Below are 24,732 nucleotides of genomic sequence, written 5' to 3'. Positions count from 1 at the left end.
GATCTTAATTCCCCAATCAGGGATTGAACTCATGTTCCTTGTATTGGAAAGTGGATTCTTAACCACTGGACTCCCAGGGAAGGCCCCAGAAATCTTTTTAATGTTCTTATTAGTTGTAATTGTGTATGTGCGGTTTTATTTGTTTCTTTCTGCATTAATTAGTCTTGCCAAGGCTTTACGTTAAGTGAAACGTACTTGGCATATAGCTTTTAACTCTACTAAATATTTATTTGACAAGGTCCAGTTCAAAGGATTCTGTATGTAAAATATCTCCTCTGAAGTTTTCTCTCCTAAAAAATAACTTTATAAAAAGGCCCATTTTGGACTTCTCTGGTGGTCCAGTGGTTAAGACTCCACCTTGCAATGCAGGGGACACATGCTGGATCCCTGGTTGGGGAACTAAGATTCCAGGGCAGGACTACTAAGCCCGAGTGCCTCCAGCCCTAGCAGGCTGCAACTAAGACAGGAGGCAGCCGAATTGAAAAAATAAAAAAATTACCCAGTAGAGAGAAATATTGATAATACAGGAGAAAGACAAGAAGACTGAGGTATAGAACAAGAGGGCAGGGGTGAGGGATAGGAATGGGAGGATGACAGCTGGCTTGTGCTGTGTGCTTAGTTGCTCAGTCGTATCCTACTCTTTGTGACCCCATGGACTGTAGCCTACCAGGCTCCTCTGCCCATGGAATTCTCCAGGCAAGAATACTGGAGTGGGTTGCCATTCCCTTCTCCAGGGGATATTCCTGTCGCAGGTATCAAACCCCGGTCTCCTGCATTGCAGGTGAATTCTTCACTGTCTGAGCCACCATGGAAGCCGGACAGCTGGTTTAACTAGCAACAAAGACAATTCATTTTAATATGATGGAAGTCAGAGTACCTAAGCGAGGATGCTGGTAGATAAGGATGTTTTCCTTTTAAAATTTTGTTTATTTGTTTTTGTCTGTGCTGGGTCTTGTTGCTTCATGCAGGCTGTCTCTAGTTGTGGTGAGCATGGGCTGCTCTAGTTGAAGTGCACTAGTTTCTCATCTCAGTGGCTTCTCTTTTTGAGCACAGGCTCTAGAGCATGAAGGCTCGCTGCACTTGTGGTGCAAGGGTTCAGTTGCCTCGAGTCACATGGAATCTTCCCAGACCGGGGATCAAACCTGTGTTCCCTGCATTGGCAAGCAGATTCTTAACCACTGGATCACCAGGAAGTCCATTATTATTATTACTATTTTTTAAAATATTGTGGCATGTGGGATCTTAGTTCCCTGACCAGGGAATTGAACCTGTGTTCCATGTATTGGAAGGTGGATTCTTCCCTGGACCACCGGGGAAGTCCTAAGGATGTTTTGATTACTTTCACAAGTAAAATAAGAACCAAAGTTATCAGCTAAGAGTAAGGAAAAATAAAGGGATGCTGGATAACTGCTAACTGCAGAGTGTTGGTAAATAAAGTCTCCATTGGTTCATTTATTGGGTCAGCACAGCACCCAACAGAGATGGCCCCTTACTTGTCAGGTATTTCCAGTGCTTACATCCCTGAGATTTAGCATAGCATACTGAAGAATAAATACCAGCAAGCACACCTGGATATATCTAGTTGGGGAGGGAAGGATTAGGGTTGGTGATAATAATACATACAGCTACATAAGATACATAAGATATATGAATACATAATACATAAGATATAATAATAAGATAAATACAGCTAGCATTCAGTAATGAAGATCTCCCTGCCTTTTCTTAGTAAATACAGACAACAACCTTTAGTAAATATGACTGCTCTTACAAACAAAGAAACTAGGGAAGGGTTCCTCCTTCGAAATGAGAGCCTTGAACACTAGGTTGAAATGCATGAGTGATCAAATGAAAGGCCCCTTAAGTGGTAATAGCTCAATTATCTGATAGGAGTTTGATTCTGAACAGATGAAGCTCCAATCTAGAGCTTGTAACCCAAGAAGTCCTAGGCAAAAACCTGATCCCTTCCTTCTGATCACCTGAACATCTCAGCACTGTCACAGGGTGGATGATCTTGGAGTAGTCCCACGTTTCCAGTTCTGTAAAACTGAGAGTGATGTCACCTAATTCACATAATTTTTATATTAAGTGAAACATTCTCTAAGTTTGAGAAAGTGCTTGCAAATGATCTTGTATACTACTGTATATGTTAATGTTGCTATTACTATCATGACTGTTAAGTAAGTGGTCAGGACAAGGTCAACACTCAGAGGGCAAAGGTAGCCTCCAATCACAGAACAGGCCCTCCAGGGTGCAAAGCAAGTTTAAAGAATTTTAGCCAGTACTCTTGGCTCAGAGTGAGAGGTGGAATTTTTCTTATTCAAAGCTCAACTGTTCTTGAAGTCTTCAGGCTTGAAACTCTGGGGAAAATAATTAGGCTTTCAGGGCAAGATCCGGAATGCCACACCGTGTGAGGCCTCACTGCCGCCGGCTGGGCACCAGGAAGTGCCCATCCTATCCATTTGGTGTCGGCCTGGGTTTGGGGGCATCCCCTCGTGGTGGTCAGCAGCGCCTCTGGCTAGGATCCGGGAGCTGGTGCCCTGGGTTCATGCCTTTCGGGGACGCAGTCTCTAGGGCCCTCTCGGCGTCCCCCTCCTCCTCCTTTCCAGGAAGACCCCAGGCCCGGAAGGCCTGGGAAAGTGAACTTCTGTGGTGGGGAAGGCGGCCGCCCCGACGGCGCGGTCCGACTCCAGTGTGCAAGGGGAGGCAGCTGTTCTCCCAGGCGGCCGTGGGGGGCAGCAGAGGGGACAGCGACAGGTGCGGGAGCCCCTCCCGGGGTGGAAGTGAAAAGGCGGGCTTCGGGGTCTGTTCCCAGGCTGGAAGCCACCCCCGCCCCCCTACCAAATCCCCGGGAGAGGCCGGGCCGGCGCCGGGTCTGGAGGAGGAAGCGGCCGGAGACAGTGCAATTTCACGCGGCCTCTGGAGCTCGGGTTCCTCGGCAGGGCGGATGAGTTATGGGGTTTCGAGGGGGTTTCCGGGGAAACTGAGGTGGCCTGTTCAAGGCGACAAAAACACCCTCCCCCTCAAAAACACACACACACAGGCAAACACATTGAGACAGAAACTCCCCCAAGTGACCCAACCGGCTAGGGGAGTTGAGTGATTTGGTTAGTGGGCGAGGCCAACTCGCAGGGGGTCGGGCTTTGGAGCGTTCTCTCCCCACCCCCATTACCTTTCTCCTCTGGAAGTATTTGGGGGCGTTCGGAATCTTGGACTCCGGGAGAATAATTAGGGCGAGAGCCGTTTAGGATCTGCGCGGCCAAGCTGCCGGCCACTGGGCGTGGGGCGCGCTAGCTCGGGGCGGGCCGCCGAAGCTCCGGCAATCGCTACTCCAGCCTCGCGCCCGAGGGGGCGCGGCCGAGACTCACCCCCTCCCCCTGCGCTCCGTCCTGCGCTCCCTCGCAGACTCCACTCCTCCCCTGCCATCCCGCCCCGGACTCCGGCTCCGGTTGCACTTCGCAGCCTCCTCTGCCGCCGCTACCGGGGTCGCTGGCGGCTCAGGTGGCTCCGCTTCGATGTCCTAGTCCAGGGCCCTTCCCGGCCGGCTTGGGCTGGGTTCCCCTCACCCTCCGCTGGAGTCATGAAGGTGAACCGGGCTCTGCAGGTGCTGGGTTTCCTCCTCAGCCTGGCCCGGGGCTCCGAGGTGGGCAATTCGCAGGCAGGTAAGCGGCGCGGGAGCACTGGCGGGCTCCGAACCCGGGATTCCGAGCCGGATTCGTGGGGTGCCGGAGGCCAGCGGCAGGAGCTTGGGCTGCGCGAGGCTGGGGTGTGAAGCCCCCGCCGGCTGGGACCCCCTGGGCCCGGGACCGTCAGGATGGGGTTCTCGGCGTGGCCCGGGCGGGGACGCGATTCAGGGACCTGCTCCCCGGCCACCGCCTCCTGGGCGCCTCGCAGACCCTCAGATTTGTCTCTCCGGCGGATGCTTAAACCATTCACACTTCTGAGGACCCTACAGGGACGGGAACTAGGACCTCCATTCTGTAAACGTGAGGGGGTGATTGGAGGTGGAGAACACGGAGGAAGCGGGGCACGGAGGTGGGCATCTCGGTTTACTCCAGACCTCTTTGGCCCCTGGGGCTCAGCAAGCTCCAGTTTCGTTGTTCTGCCGACAGGGCGGAGCTGTGGAAGGGGGAGAGGTTGTTGTTCTCTAGTGTTGGAAAACAGAGTGACACCTCCTCTTCCGTGAGTGGGCCTGCCCTGGGGAGAGTGGAGATTAACCTGGGGGCTAAGTCCAGGGGACAGCAGGGAGAGCGGCCACGCAGAGGCTGACTGCCCTCGTTCTCTCAAAATAATAAAGTTGGCTGGTCTCCAACTTGACCAAACTTTTTTTAAGCCCCAGATCAATTTAACCAATATTTACTGAGCATCTACTATGTACAGAGCCCTGGACCACCAGCTATAGGGTCAAGGATTTCCAGCCGCTATATTTCAGCCTTTTCTCTCCCCAACTTGAGGGCTGACAGGGCACCTGTCCTGTCTTCTGAGCCCCCTATCATGGGGAGGGTCCTTCTCAGAGCCACCTTCACCCCTACTCCCATTCTGTTTATTGTCTGGCGGTCTCCAGCCGTCTAGACAAGAGTCAGATCACCCCTCTGTTCCTCCTCCCACTCCCATGCCAGCTAAGCCCCCCTCTTTGGGGTGTCTCTGGGGTGGTGGACAACTGAGGGGTGCTGGGGATGCTGGCATTGGAGGAGTTCTGTTGATTTCCTCCCCTCCCCCCCCAGATCTCAGCTTGGGGTTTGGCACTGTCAGGGCCCCTTCCCCAGGGTGGGAGTGGGAGAAACACCTGTGCTTCCCTCACAGTTGCTGGGCCTAAATTTAGACCCTGGGATCTTGGGATGTGAACACTCCCAGCTGGTAGAGGGCGGGGGTCTGGGCATTGGAGTGGGAGAGATGGAGTAAAGTGACTGTCTCACTGTTCCGCTCAGGCCCCTGGAATCTTCAGCTGGGAACCCAGGAGTCCTGGATCCTGGCCGCCTTCCCTGAGGGAGACAGGAGGCAGGCATGGTTGGGTCTCTTTACCCTTTATCTGGCTCCTGCAGCCTCTGGGCATCCGGCCCCGTCTCAGTCCTTCTATAGCCCCTTTGTCCTGGCGGTGATGGGGGCGGGGGACTTGGGGGAGAAGGCCTCTGGCTGAGGAGGGGCTGGAGATTCTTGTTGCGACCCACCCCAGTGCTCTCTACCAAAGGGGAGCCCCGTGACACTGGCCCTCCCGGTGCCCCTGGTCGCTGGGTATAGCAAGGACTTTTGAATTCCCCTCCCCCTCCACTCCTCCCCTAGATGCCTGGTTCCTCCTCAGAGGTGTTGTTCATCGTTTCCCGCCCAGCCCTTTGCTCTTGTTTGTGTAATATGGACTTTACCCTCAGGGTGGCAGGGAACTGGGACCTCTAACACTGTAGTCTCCCCAGCTCGACACAAAGTCTGCACAAACACATGCGGGCAGGTGGGAAGGATGGGGCCACCTGCAATACTCCCTAACAAGGAAACCCAAGGACGGACCGGGCTAGTAGGGGAGCTGTGTACGTGTTTGTCTGCGTGCGAATGTGTGTGCGTGTGTACACACACACACACCCTGCTTCCTTGTGCAGAAATCTTGGCTCCTCCTTTATCTGGGGAGAAAGGTTGGCGCCTTGACTTGGAAGAGGGGGTGTCCTGGCAAGAAGGGAGTTGGGGTGGGGCTGTTGCAGAAACGACCAGCCTCCTAGTGGTTTTCTTTTCAACCCAAGGACCCTAGGGTTCCCAGGCACCTCTGGGAGCTCGTGTCTGTTTACTCCTCTGCTGGGTCTAGCTCACACTTTTCCCTTCATGGGGAGTGATAGGGAATGGGAACCCCTCAAAGGTCGAGTGGTCAGACTAGGGGTGCATCCAGGAGGAGGGGTTGGGGCCTCACCCACCTCCCTTCCTCCATTCCCACTCCTGCCTCCCACTAGGCTGCCACCGCCTCAGGGAAGGGTGGCTGGAACAGGTGGTATCTACCCGTTCCCTTGCAGCCTTTCACTGAGCCAGAGGAGAGACAGGGTAGGGCTTCAGGGTCCAAGATTGACTATAAGCCCCCATGTCCTCCTCCACACTTACAAAGTAAAGTGAACCTCCAAGACTGACAGTGAGTGAGGATTGAGTGAGTGAGTGAGCGATGTTTGGAAGACTTCTTAATGGATCTCCTCTGACAATAAAATTGGGTAGAAGGCTGAGACTGGAGGCAGTCGACTGCTGTTTCCATCCAACTTCTCTGTATTTGCTGAAAAATACTCTAGGGCTGGAAAGTGTGATGCGGAGAGAGCTGGCATGTGTGGGGATGAGGAAAGGAGTGAGAGGGAAGCCAGAGTTCAGGGAGGGGTGCGGGGTAGGCAACCAGCTCCCTGTCTTCCAGCTTGAAAGACAAAGCTTACATTGACCCCAACTACCACCATCACCACCACCACCACCAGAGGCCCCCCGCTAGTGAGGTCACTGGTCTGAACCCAAGGCTTGAGGGTGGAGGGGGGTTGCTGCTGAGGACAGGGTGTCTGGGGACAGGGTGGAGCAGCCCCCTCCTCCAAGATAGAATTGCCTCATTGTGGGCCGGACTGTGGCCCCAGGCACTGCCCCCACCCTCTGCCCCCATCCCACCCTCCCTAGACACAATAGGGGCTGTGTGCTGCCCCAAAGAGATATTTATTCCAGGACCTAGAGAGGCAGGATGGGGGTAGAGAAGTGCCTGGTTGGAGTGGGGGCGGGGAAGAGGAGGGTAACCAAGTTGTGGTCCATTTCTAACTTCTTCTTAGGGAGAGGAAAACAACCCCACATCCTTCTTGATTAACTCCTTAGCACCCAAAGTAGTACCCAAAAGAGGCCCAGAGGAGGCCCAGGTGGGAGAAGGAAATCTTTTCACCTTCCTGTTCAGGGGGATAGTGAAGGGATTTTGGGAAAAGAGGAAGTTAAAGCCCTCAGTCTAGCCTTGGTATCTGCCTCTAGGGTTGAGGGTTGGGGGCAGCTGCCTTCTGGTCATGTTGAGTGTTACTAGAGGAGGGCAACCAAGGGGGTGGTCTTGGGGGGATGGGGCTGGAAACTTATGTCTAGCCCCCTGCCGCTCTCCCCTCCACTTGGAACAGTGTGCCCTGGGACTCTGAATGGGCTGAGTGTGACTGGCGATGCTGAGAACCAATACCAGACACTGCACAAGCTCTATGAGAAGTGTGAGGTGGTGATGGGGAACCTGGAGATCGTGCTCACAGGACACAATGCTGACCTCTCCTTTCTGCAGGTTAGAGCGCTGACCTTCTGTCTCAACTTCTTCCCCCTTGTCCTCCCTATTGAAGCCTGTTTCCTGTCCTCGGGGCTACCCTGTGCTGGAGCTGGATGGAGCTCAGCATTCCTAAAACTAAGTGGTTTCTAAGATCCAAGCCTGTGCGTTTATGGGGCAGTGATTGGAATCTAGGGCCTGTGGACTGGTGGCTGTAGCTGGGGATACACAAGGGCTGGCCAGGAGAAGAAGCAGGGGTGGGGTAGATTCTACACCAGGGACTGAGGGGCACCTGGAAAGGTGAGGCAGGGATAAGCAAAGACTGTCCTGGCATGAGGAGCCCTTGGAAGGAAAGGCTTGGAGCCTAGAATTTCTCAATCATTTCTGCAACCCATCTTCACTTGTAGAAGTCATGTGGCACCTGCTATTCCCTACTCCAAAACAGGACTTGGTAAGAATTAGAGGAGTTAGAGGTTCCTCAGTGCCTTAGGGAGGGAAAGGGGACTGAGACTTCTTGCCCCATTTCTTGTCCCTCTCACCGATGCGATCTGCTCCGTCACAGTGGATCCGAGAAGTTACCGGCTATGTCCTCGTGGCCATGAACGAGTTCTCTACACTGCCACTGCCCAACCTCCGAGTGGTGCGGGGGACCCAGGTCTACGATGGAAAGTTTGCCATCTTTGTCATGTTGAACTACAACACCAACTCTAGCCACGCTCTCCGCCAGCTCCGCCTTACTCAGCTCACTGGTCAGTTCCCAGTGATTCCTTCCAGGCCTGCCCTCAGCCCACCCGCTGACAGGTGCCTCCTTGACCATGGCCCCAGACTGCTCCCTCTAAGTGCCCTGTTCACGGCACCCACCACCATGACCACTAAGGTGTAAAGGTCCACTCCTCCTTGAACAATAGAGAGACAGCCCTAATGGGGAGCTGGGGCGTCTTGCCCTGGGGGAGGGCCCTCATGTCTTGGTGGGGCTGAAGTTGGAGCCGGAGCTGTTAGCCGTTCCTCTAACTTCAGTACAGTGTACCTTAATGTCCCTCCTTCTCTGGGAATGGGAATCCCTTCCCCACCCCCAAGAACCAACCCCCCCAAGCCAGAGGGTTACAGGCTAGGTACTAAAATTCTCCCTGTCCCAGTCAGCTGAAAAACAGGCAGGTAGGGCACATGGGGGTGTGGGTGTGGGCTTGAGTCAGGGATCTTCTCTCCTTTCCCTTCCCCTCCCCCACTGGCTCAACCGGATCTGGACAGGTGTCTGAGGAGGCAGGACTTTGTTTCAGCCTGGCTCCTCCTCTTGTAAGGCGTCTGCAGTTTGGACTTAATTGGATGTATCTGTCTACCCGACATCTCCTGCTTCTGACTGGGGTGGCCTCTCAGACTGGTGGGGAGGGAGGGAAAAGGAGGGACTCCCCTGACTAGCCCTTGACCCTGGCATTGGTCTTCCCTTCCTCAGAGATTCTGTCAGGGGGTGTTTACATTGAGAAGAACGAGAAACTTTGTCACATGGACACAATCGACTGGAGGGACATTGTGCGGGACCGAGATGCTGAGATAGTAGTGAAGAACAACGGCAAGACCTGTGAGTGGCTGTGATCAAGACTGCCCCCCACCCAACCAGAGTGACTCCCTTCCGCTCCTCAGTATGTCCCTAAGCTGAGCCCAGTCTCCCTGAACAAACCTCAGGCTCTAACCCAAGGAGCTTGCCAAGTGGGAGCAGGTCGGTTGCCTGGAACCGGAACTGCAGAAGCAGGGTGCCAGGGGAAGGGGCTGACGAGCTCTGTGCTGAGTGAGAAGCCGGGTCTCGACTCCAGATCCACCTCTCTTTCCACTCCAGCGTTCTCCCTTCTTGGAGCCCACCCACCCCCAACTGCAGGCTGCCGCTCCCTGTCCACTTACTTGCACATATTCCTACTGAGTTCAGTTTGCCAAGAAGAACCAAATTTCTGGCTTGAGACTGAGCTGAGCCCGACATATGCCCCAGGCCCTCCCCTCAGCCGCCCTGTGGGTGGTGTGGAGGCGCGGCTCCACCCCTCGCTGACAGGTTCGCTTGAGCCCAGCCCTGCTCTGCCAGCGCAAGGAGGGACACCGCCCTGGCTCCTCGCTTCCCGGGACTGGGTGCCTGTGTGCTGACATCATACCCTGTTGATTTGAGCAAGCCTTTTTGACGGCCTTTTTCTCTCCCAATCAGGTCCCCCCTGTCATGAGGCCTGCGAGGGGCGATGCTGGGGTCCCGGACCAGAAGACTGTCAGACATGTGGGTCTGCTTCATTTTAAAAACTTCAAACTCATGTACACTTTCTTATCCTTTCCCATCCAACTCTGTCAGGAGGGTGGGGATGAGCCTAGAGGGCAAGAGGGTGAGGGAGAGCCTCAGAACACAGTCCCAGAAGCCCTGACAGCTGTGCTTCCTCCCCTTCCACAGTAACCAAGACTATCTGTGCACCGCAGTGTAATGGTCACTGCTTTGGGCCCAACCCCAACCAGTGCTGCCATGACGAGTGTGCAGGGGGCTGCTCAGGCCCTCAGAACACAGACTGCTTTGTACGTACCGATGCCACCACCTGACTGTTCTGAAATGGGGCGTGGGCTTTGGGGAGGAAGTTAGGGTACATATGTAACATGAGTCTTATAAGCCTTCTGTGTTCCTAGGCCTGCCGACTCTTCAATGACAGTGGGGCCTGTGTACGCCAGTGTCCACAGCCTCTAGTCTACAACAAGCTAACTTTCCAGTTGGAACCCAATCCCTATACCAAGTATCAGTATGGAGGAGTGTGTGTAGCCAGCTGTCCCCGTAAGTGTCTGAAGGGAAGGAACAATGGGAGTGGAACCAGGATTTTATTCTTTTAGCCTTTTTTTACAAAAATTTATTTATTTATGAATAGTAGCGCTGGATCTTTGTTGCTTTGCGCCGCTTTCTCTATTGGGTGAACCGGGTTCTTCTCTTAATTTCAATGTGTGGGCTTCTCATAGTGGAGGCTTCTCTTGTTGAGCAGCACGGGCTCTAGGCATAAAGGCTTCAGTAGCTGTGGCTCGTGGGCTCTAGAGCTCAGGCTCAGTAGTCGTGGCACATAGACTTAGTTGCTTCACTGCATGTGGGATCTTCCCAGACAAGGGATTGAATCTGTGTCTCCTAGATTGGCAGGCAGGTTCCCGTCCACTGTGCCACCAGGGAAGTCCTATCCATTTTATTTTTTTAATATTGTTTTTGCCACACTGCACAGCATGTGGAATCTTAATTCCCTGAACAGTGATTGAACCCATGCCCTTTACACTGGAAGCACGGAGTCTTAACCATTGGACCACCAAGGAAGTCCCTGACAGGATTTTATTTAATCTTATTCTGTGTGTGTTTGTGTGTGTGACCAGCGACCTGCTGTTTTTAAAATATAACATTTATTGCATAGATGGTTTGATACAAAAGAGCTTTTCTTCTCATTTTGAATTTGGAAGTACTATATGACTGAAAACAAAGAGGAAGGAAAAATACCAAAACTGAACTTGGGATTTTCTGTTCATGTGGTATAAACCAATTTTGTATGTAACATGTAGCAGCAGTTTTTAAGTTCCCTTTAGAAAAATATGAATTCCACACATTTGTTATTTTGTCCTGTTTAATTCATGGGCTGAAATCACTAGGATCAACTTCTTTCTAGAGGAAAGAGAGAAACAGAATGGAAGGAACAGTGAATCTTTCTGAAATCAGCATCCGACTGACACATAGCTTCCCCGGAGCTGGTGGAAAAAACAGTCCTTTGGGTTTTCTGTTTTGTTTTCATAGCCGGATGTTTTATGTAGTGATTGAATCTCAGCATCATGTCCATAAATCACAGAGAAAAACAAAACAGAGAAACTTGCACCTCAAAAAACTTTTAGGAAGATCTATTTATGTATCTATACCTATATACATACACATATATATATTGGGTAAAAACCCTGAGAGAAGGAGAAAGAGAATCAAAGAAAATGTATAGAAACAAATTAGCTGGACATGCAAACTAAGCTATGATTCATCCAGAGTTTAAACAAATCAAATTTCACAGTTTAGTATTGGGGGAGGGGACAGAACAACAAACAAATGATACATCTTCCAACTTCACTAATAAAATGTGGCAAGACTTTTATCGACTTCAAGGGTATAAATGAAGTCTAAATAAAACTTTAAATCAGTGGTGATTATTTTGACTGGCAGTCCTGGCCATGTTGCCAGGCTGGTTCCTGCTATATATCTTACCCCAGGGGTAAGCACATTCTACTCCTTAAGTTGTGCTTCCTCCCACAATATTAACCAGGGTTTTAGATGAAATTTTTTCTTTTTTTTTTGGCCATGTCCTGACTAGGGATCGAACTCAAGCCTTCAGCAGTGAAAGCACGGAGTCCTAATCACTGTACTGCCAGGAAATTCCCTAGATGCAATTTTAGGAGGTGAAATGGATCAAGTTGGGAGTTTAATTGAGAGTGTAAAGGGCAATGGGTTGTGATCATCATCACCCTTAACAAATGGCCCCTATGTCCTGTTCCCCGTATCTGTTTCCCCATGACTTCCACCAATTGCTTCTAGTTCTGCTTTTGGGATCCAGAGAGCAAAGGGCCTTTCTAATCCATGCTTAGAATCCAGCACTTAAGGAACCTCCGGTGGTCAATTGGAGCAAATCCATGCAGATGAGGAGGGAGGCGGTTCAGCTGGTAGTTGGCAGTGTTCGTCCCTCATCTCTTTCCTCTTTCCTAGATAACTTTGTGGTGGATCAAACGTCTTGTGTCAGGGCCTGTCCTGCTGACAAGATGGAAGTAGATAAAAATGGACTCAAGATATGTGAACCTTGTGGGGGTCTGTGCCCGAAAGGTGAGTAAGAGATTGAAAGGAGTTGGTGAAGAGACACCCTTTCCCCTGAGACTACTCAGCCCCGACCCCTCATCCCCACACTGAGCCTCTTCTGTTTGCAGCCTGTGAGGGGACAGGCTCTGGGAGCCGCTTCCAGACTGTGGACTCGAGCAACATTGATGGATTCGTGAACTGCACCAAGATCCTGGGCAACCTGGACTTTCTTATCACTGGCCTCAATGGGTTAGAGATTGTGTTTTCATCCTCTGATCCCCAACCCCATCAACCCCCTCACAGTTCATTGCACTGGTTCAAGCCTTCATACGGGGAGCTGATCAGGAAGTTAGATCATAAAATCTTAGAGATCACAAAGGACCTGGCAGTGCTTAATCCCCCAGGGCTTGAATCCCCTCAGACACCCCTGAACAACCCAGCCACCTGAATGGCAAGGGACAGGGACAGAGTATCCTCCTTCTTAAAGGTTTCTAAATGTTCTTAAGTTGGATACAAATCTTTCTCCCCATGACTTCCAGCTGTTTCACCTAGTTCTGCTCCTTGGTATGGAGCCACAAAGAGCAAGGGACATTCCAGTCCACAGGACAGCATTTACAGTGAGTGTGTGTGTGTGTCTGTGTGTGTGAGAGAGAGAGAGAAAACGTTAGGACCGCCTGTCTTTGGACAATATTATATCTAAAGTTGCAAAAAATGGTACAAAGATTTTCCATATGCTCTTTATTCAGATCCCCCAACGGCACCCCACTCCAGTACCCTTGCCTAGAAAATCCCATGGGCGGAGGAGCCTGGTAGGCTGCAGTCCATGGGGTTGCACGGACACGACTGAGCGACTTCACTTTCACTTTTCACTTTCATGCATTGGAGAAGGAAATGGCAACCCACTCCAGTGTTCTTGCCTGGAGAATCCCAGGGACGGGGGAGCCTGGTGGGCTGCCATCTATGGGGTCGCACAGAGTCGGACATGACTGAAGCGACTTAGCAGCAGCAAGTGTTAACAGTGTACCATAAAAAAAGGAAAGGAAAGTGAAGTCACTCAGTCCTGTCTGACTTTTTGTGACCCCATGGACTGTAGCATACCAGGCTTCTCCATCCTTGGGATTTTCCAGGCAAGGGTACTGGAGTGGGGTGCCATCGCCTTCTCCAGTGTACCATATGCTTTATCATTTCTCTCTCTACACAACACACACACGCACACACACACACTCATTATATATGCTCTTGTTTTTCTGAACCGCTTGAAGGTAAATTTCCAGACATGGTGTCCTCTCACCCCAGTGACATTTCAGGGTGTATTCCTTGAAAACACAACGTTTTCTTACTTAACCACAGTACATTTGTTTAAATCAAGAAATTAGCAGATACAAAATGTTATCTAATTTACAGATGTTAATCAGATTTCTCTTGTTTTACTGATGTCCTGGATCAAACGTGTACATCCATTGTCTCTTCAGTCTCCTCTAATCTGTAACAGTTCATGTCCATGACATTGTTGATGAGTATAGGTCAGGTGATTGGTAGAATGTTCTTCAGTTTCGGTTTGTCTAAAGTTTTCCTCACACCTAGATTCAAGTTAGGCATTTTTTTTTACATAATTATTTTTTATTGAAATATAGTTGATATGCAATATTACATTAATTTCAGGTGTACAGCCTAGTGATTTGACACTTACATGCACTATAATATCACCACAAGTCTAGTAACCGTCTGTCCTCATATAAAATCATTAATTATTCTTAACCACATTCCTTATGCTGTATATTACCTCTCTGTGACTTATTTTGTAATTGTAAATCTGTACCTCTTTTTAAAATTTATTTTTAATTGAAGGATAATTGCTTTATAGTATTATGTTGGTTTCTACCAAACATTAGCATGAATCAGCCACAGGTTTACCTATGTCCCCTCCCACTCAAGTTAGGCATTTTTGATACTACAGGCATATTCTCAGTGCATCATATCAAGAAGGCACGTGATATTGATCTGTCCCATTACTGGTGATGCCGCCTCTGGCCATTTGGTTAAGGTGGTGTCTGCCAGCTTTTCTACAGTAATGTTATTTTCCCTTTTCAATTAAATTTCTTATGGGGAGATACTTGCTTGAAGCAGTTTTTTGTGTTTTAAATATTTATTGGGCTATGCCAGGTCTTAGCTGTGGCATGTGGAATCTAGTTCCCTGATCAGGGATCAAACCCAGGCCCCCTGCATTGAAAGTGTGTAGTCTCAGCCAGTGCACCACTAGGGAGGTCCCCTGAACCAGTTTTTATGAGAATTGCCAAATGATGATTTTCTAACTCCATTGTTGTTGTGTTGATCACTTGCTAAGTTGTGTCCAACTCTCTGTGACCCCATGGACTGCAGCCTGCAGGCCTTCCTGTCCCTCACAAATAAATGCCAATTTGTTGGCCTTCTGGTATTAGGCAGAGCCTTTCCTTCCTATTTATTTATGTGTTGGTGTGTTTAATCTGTGTGGATACTTGTTTTAGTCAATGTTTCATTGTCTCTTACAATCATTATTCTAGTTAACCAGTTCAGTTATTCTTGATTCACTCAAGCTGGCTCTCGTGAAGAATGGTATTTGGAAACTAGGCATGCTTACTGCTACTAGGTTATGCTTCTACTTTGTTGACTGTTTTTCACTGTTCTTCCCAGAGACCCCTGGCACAAGATCCCTGCCCTGGACCCTGAGAAGCTCAATGTCTTTCGGACAGTGCGGGAGATCACAGGTGAGTGGAAGGGGAAGAGGCTACCCTTTCTGAGAGGGCTAGATGAACCACTGGTACAAACTGCAGTGTAACCACTTGAGAAAATTGTGTCCCAAGCAGCAGGGGAAGGACCAGGTGAAGCTGAGAAGGGAAGGGAAGAGACTCCCCATTCATACAGCCTTCTCCATCCCCTCAGGTTACCTGAACATCCAATCCTGGCCTCCCCACATGCACAACTTCAGTGTCTTTTCCAACCTGACGACCATTGGGGGCCGAAGCCTCTACAAGTAAGTATGAGGTGTGGAGGCAAAGAATTGTTTCTTAGGCATCTTGAGTGAAATATAAGGCCTGGTCTCACACCTGCTTCCCAAATGGCAATAGTGGTAAAGAATTTGCCTGCCAGTGCAGGAGACAGAGATGTCATGTGGGTTCAATCCCTGGGTTGGGAAGATCCCCTGGGAGGGCATGGCAAACCACTCCAGCTTTCTTGCCTGGAGAATCCCATGGACAGAGGAGCCTGGTGGGCTATATAGTCCATGGGGTCACAAAGAGTTGGACATGACTGACCGACTTATACAGTGGGAGTTTGATGGGGCACAGGCTACAGGAGGGGAAGTCCCTCTCAGTGACTAGTTCAGAGCAAATTTGTTGAAGGAAAATGAATCCAAAGCATGATTAGTTTTTCCTCTGTGGTCTCCCCTCTCATCTGGTCTCCCCTCTCATCTGGTCTCCTTGCTCTCAGCCGGGGCTTCTCACTGTTGATCATGAAGAACTTGAATGTAACGTCTCTGGGCTTCCGATCCCTGAAAGAAATTAGTGCTGGGCGTATCTACATCAGTGCCAACAGGCAGCTCTGCTACCACCATTCCCTGAACTGGACCAGGCTGCTTCGGGGGCCTTCAGAAGAGAGACTGGACATCAAGCATAATCGGCCCCGCAGAGACTGTGGTGAGGGAAAGGGCCCAGGACAGATGGATGGGGGAGTCAAGTGGGAGAGGGGTGTAAGGACTGCTCTGCCCTGCCAGTGGGAGAATGGATGAGGGATGGAGCAAAGGAAAGGGGGACATTAGACTGGAAATAGTAATGAGCAAGTGTTCTTTGCCCGGAGAATCCTAGGGACGGGAGAGTCTGGTGGGCTACCATCTATGGGGTTGCACAGAGTCGGACACGACTGAAATGACTTAGCAGCAGCAGCAGTAATGAGCAAGAGTAAGGAAAAGGCTTGTTAGGAGACCTCAGGCTCCTCCTAACCCAGCCCTTCCTTTCCAGTGGCAGAGGGCAAAGTGTGTGATCCACTATGCTCTGGAGGATGCTGGGGCCCAGGCCCTGGCCAGTGCCTATCTTGCCGGAACTACAGCCGAGAAGGTGTCTGTGTCACCCACTGCAACTTCTTGAACGGGTACAGTGAGGGGAGAGAGTCAAGAAGGGGTAGGGGGATTGGGCCCTGGGAGGAAGATGTTCAGGTGGCTCCTGAAAACCTTTAGACAACTTTCTGCATGTGCCTTGGTGGGAATTAGGTAGGAGGCCCTGTGGTTAGGGGATCAGGGCAGGTCAGGCCTTGGAAGTGACTCCCCTTTCTTTACCTCCTGCCCCACCCCCAACCCCCACAGGGAGCCTCGTGAGTTTGCCCATGAAGCTGAATGTTTCTCCTGCCACCAGGAATGCCAACCCATGGAGGGCACTGTCACATGCAATGGCTCGGTACAGTAGCAGCACCAGGATCTCTATGGGAGAGAGGCAGGGCTGCCCTGGAGGGTCTAGGGAATGCTGTGGCCAAAATTCAAGGCCTTAGAGAGGCACAGGGAGGCCAGATGATGCTAGGGCCTGAGGCCGGAGGAAACCGAATGACTGGGTGAGTTCTTGTTGGGAGTATGGAGTTGATCTTGAGATCCCATACTTCCTGACCATCTCTCTTCCACTCAGGGCTCTGATGCTTGTGCCCAATGTGCCCATTTTCGAGATGGGCCCCACTGTGTGAGCAGCTGCCCCTTTGGAGTCCTCGGTGCCAAGGGCCCCATCTACAAGTACCCAGATGCTCAGAATGAATGTCGGCCCTGTCATGAGAACTGCACCCAGGGGTCAGTGATGGGATAATAAAAGGGTATTGGAGGAGGGGTAGGAGCACAGAACTAGGCGGAAAGTAGAGCTTGAGGAGACCAGAAAGGAACTATGATGTAAGAACCACTCCCAGCTGCGTAGTGAAGGACTGGAGAAAAGGAAACTCAGTAACTGCTCAAAATGATACCACAATTTGAGAGACCTGGAATAGCCTCAACTCAGGGGAGTTTCATTCAGCAGAGGGACTCAGGGAGGGTTGCTGAGCCAGAGATGGGGCCATGTCTTGGGATATGCTTTGGACTCCAGGACTGGATGCCATGGAAGGGTCTGAAACAATGTTATATGTTGAGGCTGTTGGAATTGAGCCTCCAGTGGGAGTCTCCCAAGCTCCCATTTAAGGAGCTGACTTTCTTCTCCAGGTGTAAGGGACCAGAGCTACAAGACTGTTTAGGCCAACTGCTGCCACTAATCAGGTATGGTGGGCTTAGAGGTATAGGGACCTGGGGATATTTGGGGAAGCACAGTTACTTCCTGCAAAGAGTTGAGTGTATTCATTCTGGCCTTCTATATATAGGCTACTATCATGGGACTCAGGGACACAAGAATCCACGTTTCTGGCCTTCCCTTCCTAAAATTAACTTGCAGTGGTCTTGGGGTGGAGATTGAGGTTAACCCCTTCATTGCTCAAGGATATATGCAGATGTGCAGGTTAACTTCTTGCCCAAGATCTGTTCTATACATTTAGTACAGGTATAAATGACATTTGTACAGGGAGCGTAGACCCAGGATAATTCTGGGCTTCTCTGTTCTGCAGCAAAACCCACCTGGCAATGGCCTTAACAGTGGTAGTCGGGTTGGCAGTGACTTTCCTGATCCTGGGCAGCACTTTTCTCTATTGGCGTGGACGCCAGATTCAGAATAAGAGGGCTATGAGGCGCTACCTGGAACGGGGTGAGGTGAGTGTCTATCTTACCCTGGAAATGTGCCCTATACCATCACCCTTGGAGAGCCTCTTCCTTCCCCAGAGCCTTGATCCCTTTCTTCAAGGAGGTAGTATGGTCCCCCGGAAAGGACTCTGCCCAGAGAAATGGGAAACTCCTGATTTTGCCATTAATTTGCCATGTGACTTTGAAGAAGTTACCTTCCTTCTCTGCCTGTTTATGCACATATACAGAGGAAACAATAACATTCATCCTTACAAGATGGCTGTAAGGGTAAAAGGGGATTTGTGAAAATGCTTTGAAAAACAGAAAGTGTATAAAAGTACTCAAGGCATGGCTTGAGCTCCTTCGCTGGTCACCTGACACTATCACAACATTGTTGATTGGCTGTACTCCAATATAAAATAAAAAATTCAAAGTCTGAAAAATTAATCAACGTGATAGTATTACCAACCCTCTCCCCTACCCCCCTATCAAAGGGAAAACCTAACCCTCTTGATTCCTGATCTCATGAACACAACTTCCTCAGTCCTCAAGGTCTGTTATGCTCCAATAGGCCTGAAATATTTTCTAAGACTAGAGACATTTCTCCTCCTGTTCCCACCCCTTCAGGCTTTGCTGCTCTTGGCAGGCACCTGTGGCGAGGGGCCTGGAGATGGACATGGGAGTGGGCTTTCCTGAGTACCTCCTTCCCATCTGTTCTGCAGAGTGTAGAGCCTCTGGATCCCAGTGAAAAGGCTAACAAAGTCTTGGCCCGAGTCTTCAAAGAAACAGAGCTGAGGAAGCTTAAAGTGCTGGGCTCCGGCATCTTTGGAACTGTGCACAAAGTGAGTGGCCCACAAGAAGATTGGGGAGGTGGGGAAAGGATCTAGGGCAAGGAGGAGAGAGATCAGGGAAAGATCTTTTCATTCCATACCTTTTAATAGTGTTCTAGGTCAGACTTCAAAAACTAGCAAACTCAGAAAAAAAGAGATCAGATTGGAGAGATTGGAGGTTACCAGAAGTAGAGGTGGGATAGAAAAGAAAGAAAGTGAAGTCGCTCAGTCATGTCCAAATCTTTGCTACCCCATAGAGTATAGCCCATCAGGCTCCTCTGTCCATGGGGTTTTTCAGGCAAGAATACTGGAGTGGGTTGCCATTTCCTTCATCCAGGGGATCTTCCCAACCCAGGAATCAAACCCAGCTCTCCTGCATTGCAGGCAGATGCTTTAACCTCTGAGCTACCAGGGAAGCTCAGGTTCTCCATTGGGGTAGGAGGAGGAGGAATTGGATGAAGGCAGTCAAAATGTATAGACTTACAGTTATAAGATAAATATGTACTAAGTGATGTGCATGCATGCTAAGTTGCTTCAGTTGTGTCTGACTCTTTGCGACCCCGTGGACTGTAGCCTGCCAGGTTCCTCTGTCCATGGCATTTTCCAGGCAAGAATGCTGGAGCGGGTTGCCATGCCCTGCTCCAGGGGATCTTCCTGACTCAGAGACTGAAAATGCATCTCCTGCAGTTCCTATATTACAGGCGAATTCTTTACTGCTGAGCCACCCGGGAAGCCCACTAAGTGATGTAAAATGTGATAAATGTAATTAATGCTGCTGTATGCTATATATGAAAGTAGTTAAGAAAGTAAATCCTCCTAAAAGTTAAGATTTCTCATCATAAGAAAAAAACTTCTATTTCTTTAATTTTGTTTCTCTCTCAGATGATGGATATTCACTAAACTTATTGTGGTAATCTTTTCATGATACATGTAAGTCAAGTCATTATGCTGTACATCTTAAACATATACAGTGGTATATGTCAATTATACCTCAATAAAACTAGAAAAAGAAAAAAAAAAGATCCAGGGAAAGGAGTAGCCTGGGAAGAATGACCTTAGGCTGACTCCTGCCCAAAACTTCCCAGGGCGTGTGGATTCCTGAGGGTGAATCAATCAAGATTCCAGTCTGCATTAAAGTCATTGAGGACAAGAGTGGACGGCAAAGTTTTCAAGCTGTGACAGACGTAAGTGAAGGCAAGGTGTTCGGTGTGCCACTAGGAGAGGATAGCTATTAGATACAATTATGTAGAAACACGGTCTTGTGTTAGCAGGTACTATATTAGCCACAGAGATGTCCCTGAATGTTGGGGGAGCCCTGGTCTGGTTTTATGTGAACCTGTCTGTTCCCAGGATGACCTTTCTTGTTGTGTCTTTTAGCACATGCTGGCCATCGGCAGCCTCGACCATGCCCACATTGTACGGCTGCTGGGACTGTCTCCAGGGTCATCTCTGCAGCTCGTCACTCAGTACTTGCCTCTGGGCTCCCTGCTGGATCACGTGAGACAACACCGTGGGGCGCTGGGGCCACAGCTGCTGCTCAACTGGGGAGTACAAATTGCCAAAGTGAGTGCGAGGAGCCTGGAGGAGTTTTAAGACGGAACTGCCTACAGGCCTGCAGGGAGGGGCCCAGGGGCTTGGAAGTGTTGAGAGGTGCCTGAGGGTTTGAGGTGATTCTGGGACTCAATTGAGAACCAATTTCTCCAACTTTAAGAAAACTTCCTTCCCTACAGGGAATGTACTACCTTGAGGAACATGGCATGGTGCATAGGAACCTGGCTGCCCGAAATGTGCTACTAAAATCACCTAGCCAGGTTCAGGTGGCAGATTTTGGGGTTGCTGACTTGCTGCCCCCTGATGATAAGCAGCTGCTGTACAATGAAGCCAAGGTAAGGTGATGCAAAGGCTGGGTAAGGAGTGGGTGTGGACTGAAGCGTGGGGATAGGGAGTGAGTGCTCTGTGCCTCCTTCAGAGGCCATCAGATGCTACAGGGGCAGTTCAAGGAGAGGAACCTGGAGATGCCAGAAATAAAAGTTTAGAGAGCAAAAAAGGAAAGAACAATGGAGAACCTGAGTTTAGAAATGCTAAGACAATGTGTAGAAATCAGCTGGTAATGCTTTTGTCTTTGATCCCTCAGACTCCAATGAAGTGGATGGCCCTGGAGAGTATCCATTTTGGGAAATACACACACCAGAGTGACGTCTGGAGCTATGGTCAGCCCATCTGGATGCCCACCATAAGATTAATAGCCCAAATTCCAAAGTTGCCTTTTGAGACCCTTTCTTAGAATCTCTAAGCCCTTCAGATCCTGGATCAGATCAAGTTCTGCCTTCCCTTAATCTGCATGCCCATGTCTACTATTTTGCCATCAACTAGTCATGTCTTCCTATACCAGGAGTGACAGTTTGGGAGCTGATGACCTTTGGGGCAGAGCCCTATGCAGGGCTGCGACTGGCTGAAATACCAGACCTGCTGGAGAAGGGGGAGCGGTTGGCACAACCCCAGATCTGTACCATTGATGTCTACATGGTCATGGTCAAGTGTGAGTTACCTGCTGATCTCAGCTTTTTTATTTTTTTTTAGTTCATTATTGCTTCATTGAACTGAAGAAAAAAGAAAAATAAGGGCACAGATAAACAATGCTCAGTGATGAAAAGTGAATACCCAGAACAGCGGTGCATGCCCCAGATGGTCTCTGCCCAATAAACATTAAGCACTTTCCACATTATTGTGATGCTGTTGGATGTCAGGCTTTCCACACAAAGACAAGGGAACAAAGCATTGCTGTTTTATAAGTGACTTCCCTCCCTATTCCACTCCCCTCTTATGGCTCTGCTTCCTGTATCTTATCCCCAGGTTGGATGATTGATGCGAACATTCGCCCGACCTTTAAAGAACTAGCCAATGAGTTCACCAGGATGGCCCGAGACCCACCACGGTATCTGGTCATAAAGGTGAGTAGAGACCTGGAGGTGCCAAGATCTAGAGAAAGGGGAAATTGGCTGGAGCCAGGATCTATCTTAACAATCTCTGCTTCACAGAGAGAGAGTGGGCCTGGAACTACCCCTGGGGCAGAGCCCCCGCCTCTGACAAACAAGGAACTGGAGGAAGTAGAGCTGGAGCCAGAACTAGACCTGGACCTGGAGTTGGAGGCAGAGGAGAATCCGGCAGCTACACTAGGCTCTGCCCTTAGCCTGCCAATTGGAACACTTAATCGACCACGTGGGGTAAGACACTTTCCAGTTTCCTAAGACTTTATAAGCCATCTGTACACCTGCACCCTCATGAACTCCACAGATGTCCATATTAATTACTCAAAGGCCTTTCTAGTGAGCAGATTTCTCTCTCAATCTAAATCTCTTCCTCACTTTTTTCATCCTAGAGCCAGAGCCTTGTAAGTCCATCATCTGGATATATGCCTATGAACCAGGGAAATCTTGGGGAGGTTGGCCAGGTAAGGTCTGTTTAGGAGGAGGCCAAGATGCTATACTTAAAGTGGCTAACCAACGAGTACCTACTGTATAGGGCAGAGAACTCTGCTTCAAGATTCTGTAACAACCTAGTTGGGAAAAGAATTTGAAAAAGAATAGATGCACATATAACTTTGTTGTACACCTGAAACTAACATAACATTGTTAATCAACTAGGCTCCAATATAAAATAAAACATTTTTTTAAAAATTAATAAAAGAGGATACCAAGAGGTTGGGTGGCAGTGCCTTAGGATTGGTAGGTAGTAGCAGGGGAGACTTTGGAAATCTCGTTTGATCAGGGTTCTACAAAACAGAAGGTGCTGAACAGCCCAATCTCTTTCTAGACAAATTTCTCTTCTTCGCTCGTTTCTGTATAAATCACCATGTATTATTCTCCTCCTTAGGAGTCTGCAGTTTTTGGAGGCAATGAACGGTACCCCCGTCCAGCCTCTCTGCACCCAATGCCACGGGGACGCCTGGCATCAGAATCATCGGAGGGCCATGTGACAGGCTCCGAGGCTGAGCTCCAGGAGAAGGTGTCTATGTGTAGGAGCCGGAGCCGGAGCCCACGGCCAAGGGGAGACAGTGCCTACCATTCCCAGCGCCATAGCCTGCTTACTCCTGTCACCCCACAGTCCCCACCAGGGTTAGAGGAAGAGGATGTCAATGGTTATGTCATGCCAGATGCACGCATCAAAGGTGCCTGATTCTGCTCTGCTTTCCTCAAATCTTTCTCTAATCCTCCTTTTGCAGGCTCCTCTTAATCCTTTTGTCTTCCCCGAGCATATCCTTCCCTATTCATTTTTTCCTAACATCCTTCTACTCCCCACTGCCCATTACCATGAAGTAATACCACATACCTAGCCTCTCTTCTCTACCCCTAGGTACCTCCTCCCGGGAAGGCACCCTTTCTTCAGTGGGTCTCAGTTCTGTTCTGGGTACAGAAGACGACGATGATGAGGAATATGAATACATGAACCGGAGGAGAAGGTGCAGTCCATCTCGTCCTCCTAGGCCAAGTTCCCTCGAGGAGCTGGGTTATGAGTACATGGATGTGGGATCAGACCTCAGTGCCTCCCTGGGCAGCACACAGAGTTGCCCACTCAACCCCATGCCCAACATGCCCAACGCCAGCACAACTCCAGATGAGGACTATGAATATATGAATCGGCGACGTGGTGGAGGAGGTGCTGGGGGGGACTATGCAGCCATGGGCGCCTGCCCAGCCTCTGAGCAAGGGTATGAAGAAATGAGAGCTTTCCAGGGGCCTGTACTCCGTGGGCCCCAGGTCCACTATGCCCGCCTCAAAGCTTTACGTAGTTTAGAAGCCACTGACTCTGCCTTTGATAACCCTGATTACTGGCATAGCAGGCTTTTCCCCAAAGCTAATGCCCAGAGAATATAACCCTTACTCACTGAGGTGCTCAGGGAGCACTTGATGGCAGCTAGTGCCTCTGGAGAGTAACCCTCTTCTTGGTCTCTCTCCCTCACAGGTCTCAGCCCCATTTCCTAGTCCTAGACAATTCCATTCAAACTATGGAGGCCTTAAACACTTTGACACAAATTTCTTGTGGTTATGTAGCCAGCTGTGCACTTTTTCTCTTTCCTGATCCCAGGAAAGGAGATGGTTTTCCCTATTTTGTGTGCTTTCCCAATCCCATTCCTCAGCTTCCTCAGGGGAACTCCCTGGAGATATGAAGGATTACTCTTGTCCCTTTTTCTTAGACTCTGACTTGTTGACACTAGGCTTTAAAGTATGCCTTTATTTCCCTTTAGACTTTAAAGGAAGAGGAAAGGGGGGAACCTGGCAGGGGAAAGGAAAATTTTGGCTTACGATCCTTAACCCTGCAGAAAGAATGAGAAGTGAAATCTTGTGGAGTGAAGAAAGAGGTTGGGAGTAGATATTAATGATTACTATTAATTGAGCATTTACTATGTGCCAAGCATCCTGCTAAACTTTACCTAAATTTATCTCACTTCATCCTTGACATCAACTCTGTGACCTAGGTATTAGCCTATTTTACAAATAAGGAAACTGAGCCTTAAAGAGGGACTTGCCTGATGGCTCAGTGGGTTAAGAATCCGCCTGCAATTCAGGAGACACAGGAGACACGGGTTCCAACCCTGGGTCGGGTAGATCCCCTGGAGGAGGGAATGGCAACCCACTCCAGTATTCTTGCCTGGAGAATCCCATGGATAGAGGAGCCTTAAAGAGATTAAGTAAATCAAGTAGCAGGTCCATGATTCAAAATCTTCAAATGCATGTGCTCTTACTGTAAGGTATCAAGGAAAACTGATGTAAGCCAGAGCCCTGGTAAGGGGCATTGTCTTCTTGTTTTTGCACTGAATCAAGTCTAACTCCAACAACTACTGTAGCCTCCTCCTTCACCCTGACCTCTTATCCTAGAAGTGGAAGGGGGTGGTCAGAAGGAAAAATAACTGGACATCTCTGTGTAAACCGTAGCCTACATGTGCTGTATATGAGCTCCACCCAAGGGACAGATTCACGGGGGTCCCAAGAGCCACTTTCAGGAGCTATTCTCATCCAGTCGTGGGAAGCTTCCAGTAGGGATAGAAAGAGGACCCAGCTTCAGACCTCTGTCCCTTTGGATGGGAAACTGGGGTATCTGTTTTTATCCCTGAAATTTTTTGTTTTGTTTTTATACGTCTGAATAAAAATGCCAAAGTTTTGCA

At 49.6% G+C, this 24,732-nt stretch overlaps 1 protein-coding gene and 1 long non-coding RNA gene across 2 annotated transcripts in view; one reads left to right on the top strand and one right to left on the bottom strand.

Annotated features, from left to right (window-relative positions):
* Positions 1 to 3,339, bottom strand: part of LOC138437531 (uncharacterized) — a 9,174-nt gene extending 5,835 nt beyond the window's left edge. Inside the window, exon 1 of the long non-coding RNA XR_011256019.1 lies at positions 3,173 to 3,339. This is a non-coding gene — a long non-coding RNA (uncharacterized lncRNA). The remainder of the gene's footprint in view (positions 1 to 3,172) is intronic.
* Positions 3,256 to 24,732, top strand: ERBB3 (erb-b2 receptor tyrosine kinase 3). Its single transcript, XM_069585007.1, has 28 exons — positions 3,256 to 3,662; positions 7,092 to 7,243; positions 7,785 to 7,971; positions 8,673 to 8,798; positions 9,408 to 9,473; positions 9,642 to 9,760; positions 9,869 to 10,010; positions 11,946 to 12,059; positions 12,161 to 12,281; positions 14,703 to 14,776; positions 14,952 to 15,042; positions 15,498 to 15,703; positions 16,025 to 16,154; positions 16,366 to 16,456; positions 16,679 to 16,833; positions 17,233 to 17,286; positions 17,628 to 17,769; positions 18,462 to 18,581; positions 19,655 to 19,753; positions 19,947 to 20,132; positions 20,300 to 20,455; positions 20,704 to 20,779; positions 20,962 to 21,108; positions 21,423 to 21,520; positions 21,608 to 21,793; positions 21,949 to 22,020; positions 22,443 to 22,737; positions 22,923 to 24,732. Exons 1-28 carry the CDS (start codon positions 3,581 to 3,583, stop codon positions 23,441 to 23,443), a joined length of 4,008 nt encoding a protein of 1,335 aa, XP_069441108.1. The 5' UTR covers positions 3,256 to 3,580; the 3' UTR covers positions 23,444 to 24,732.

The sequence above is a fragment of the Ovis canadensis genome, chromosome 3 (assembly GCF_042477335.2).
Source record: "Ovis canadensis isolate MfBH-ARS-UI-01 breed Bighorn chromosome 3, ARS-UI_OviCan_v2, whole genome shotgun sequence".
Taxonomy (NCBI): domain Eukaryota; kingdom Metazoa; phylum Chordata; class Mammalia; order Artiodactyla; family Bovidae; genus Ovis; species Ovis canadensis.
This window is presented reverse-complemented; position numbering and strand designations above follow the sequence as displayed.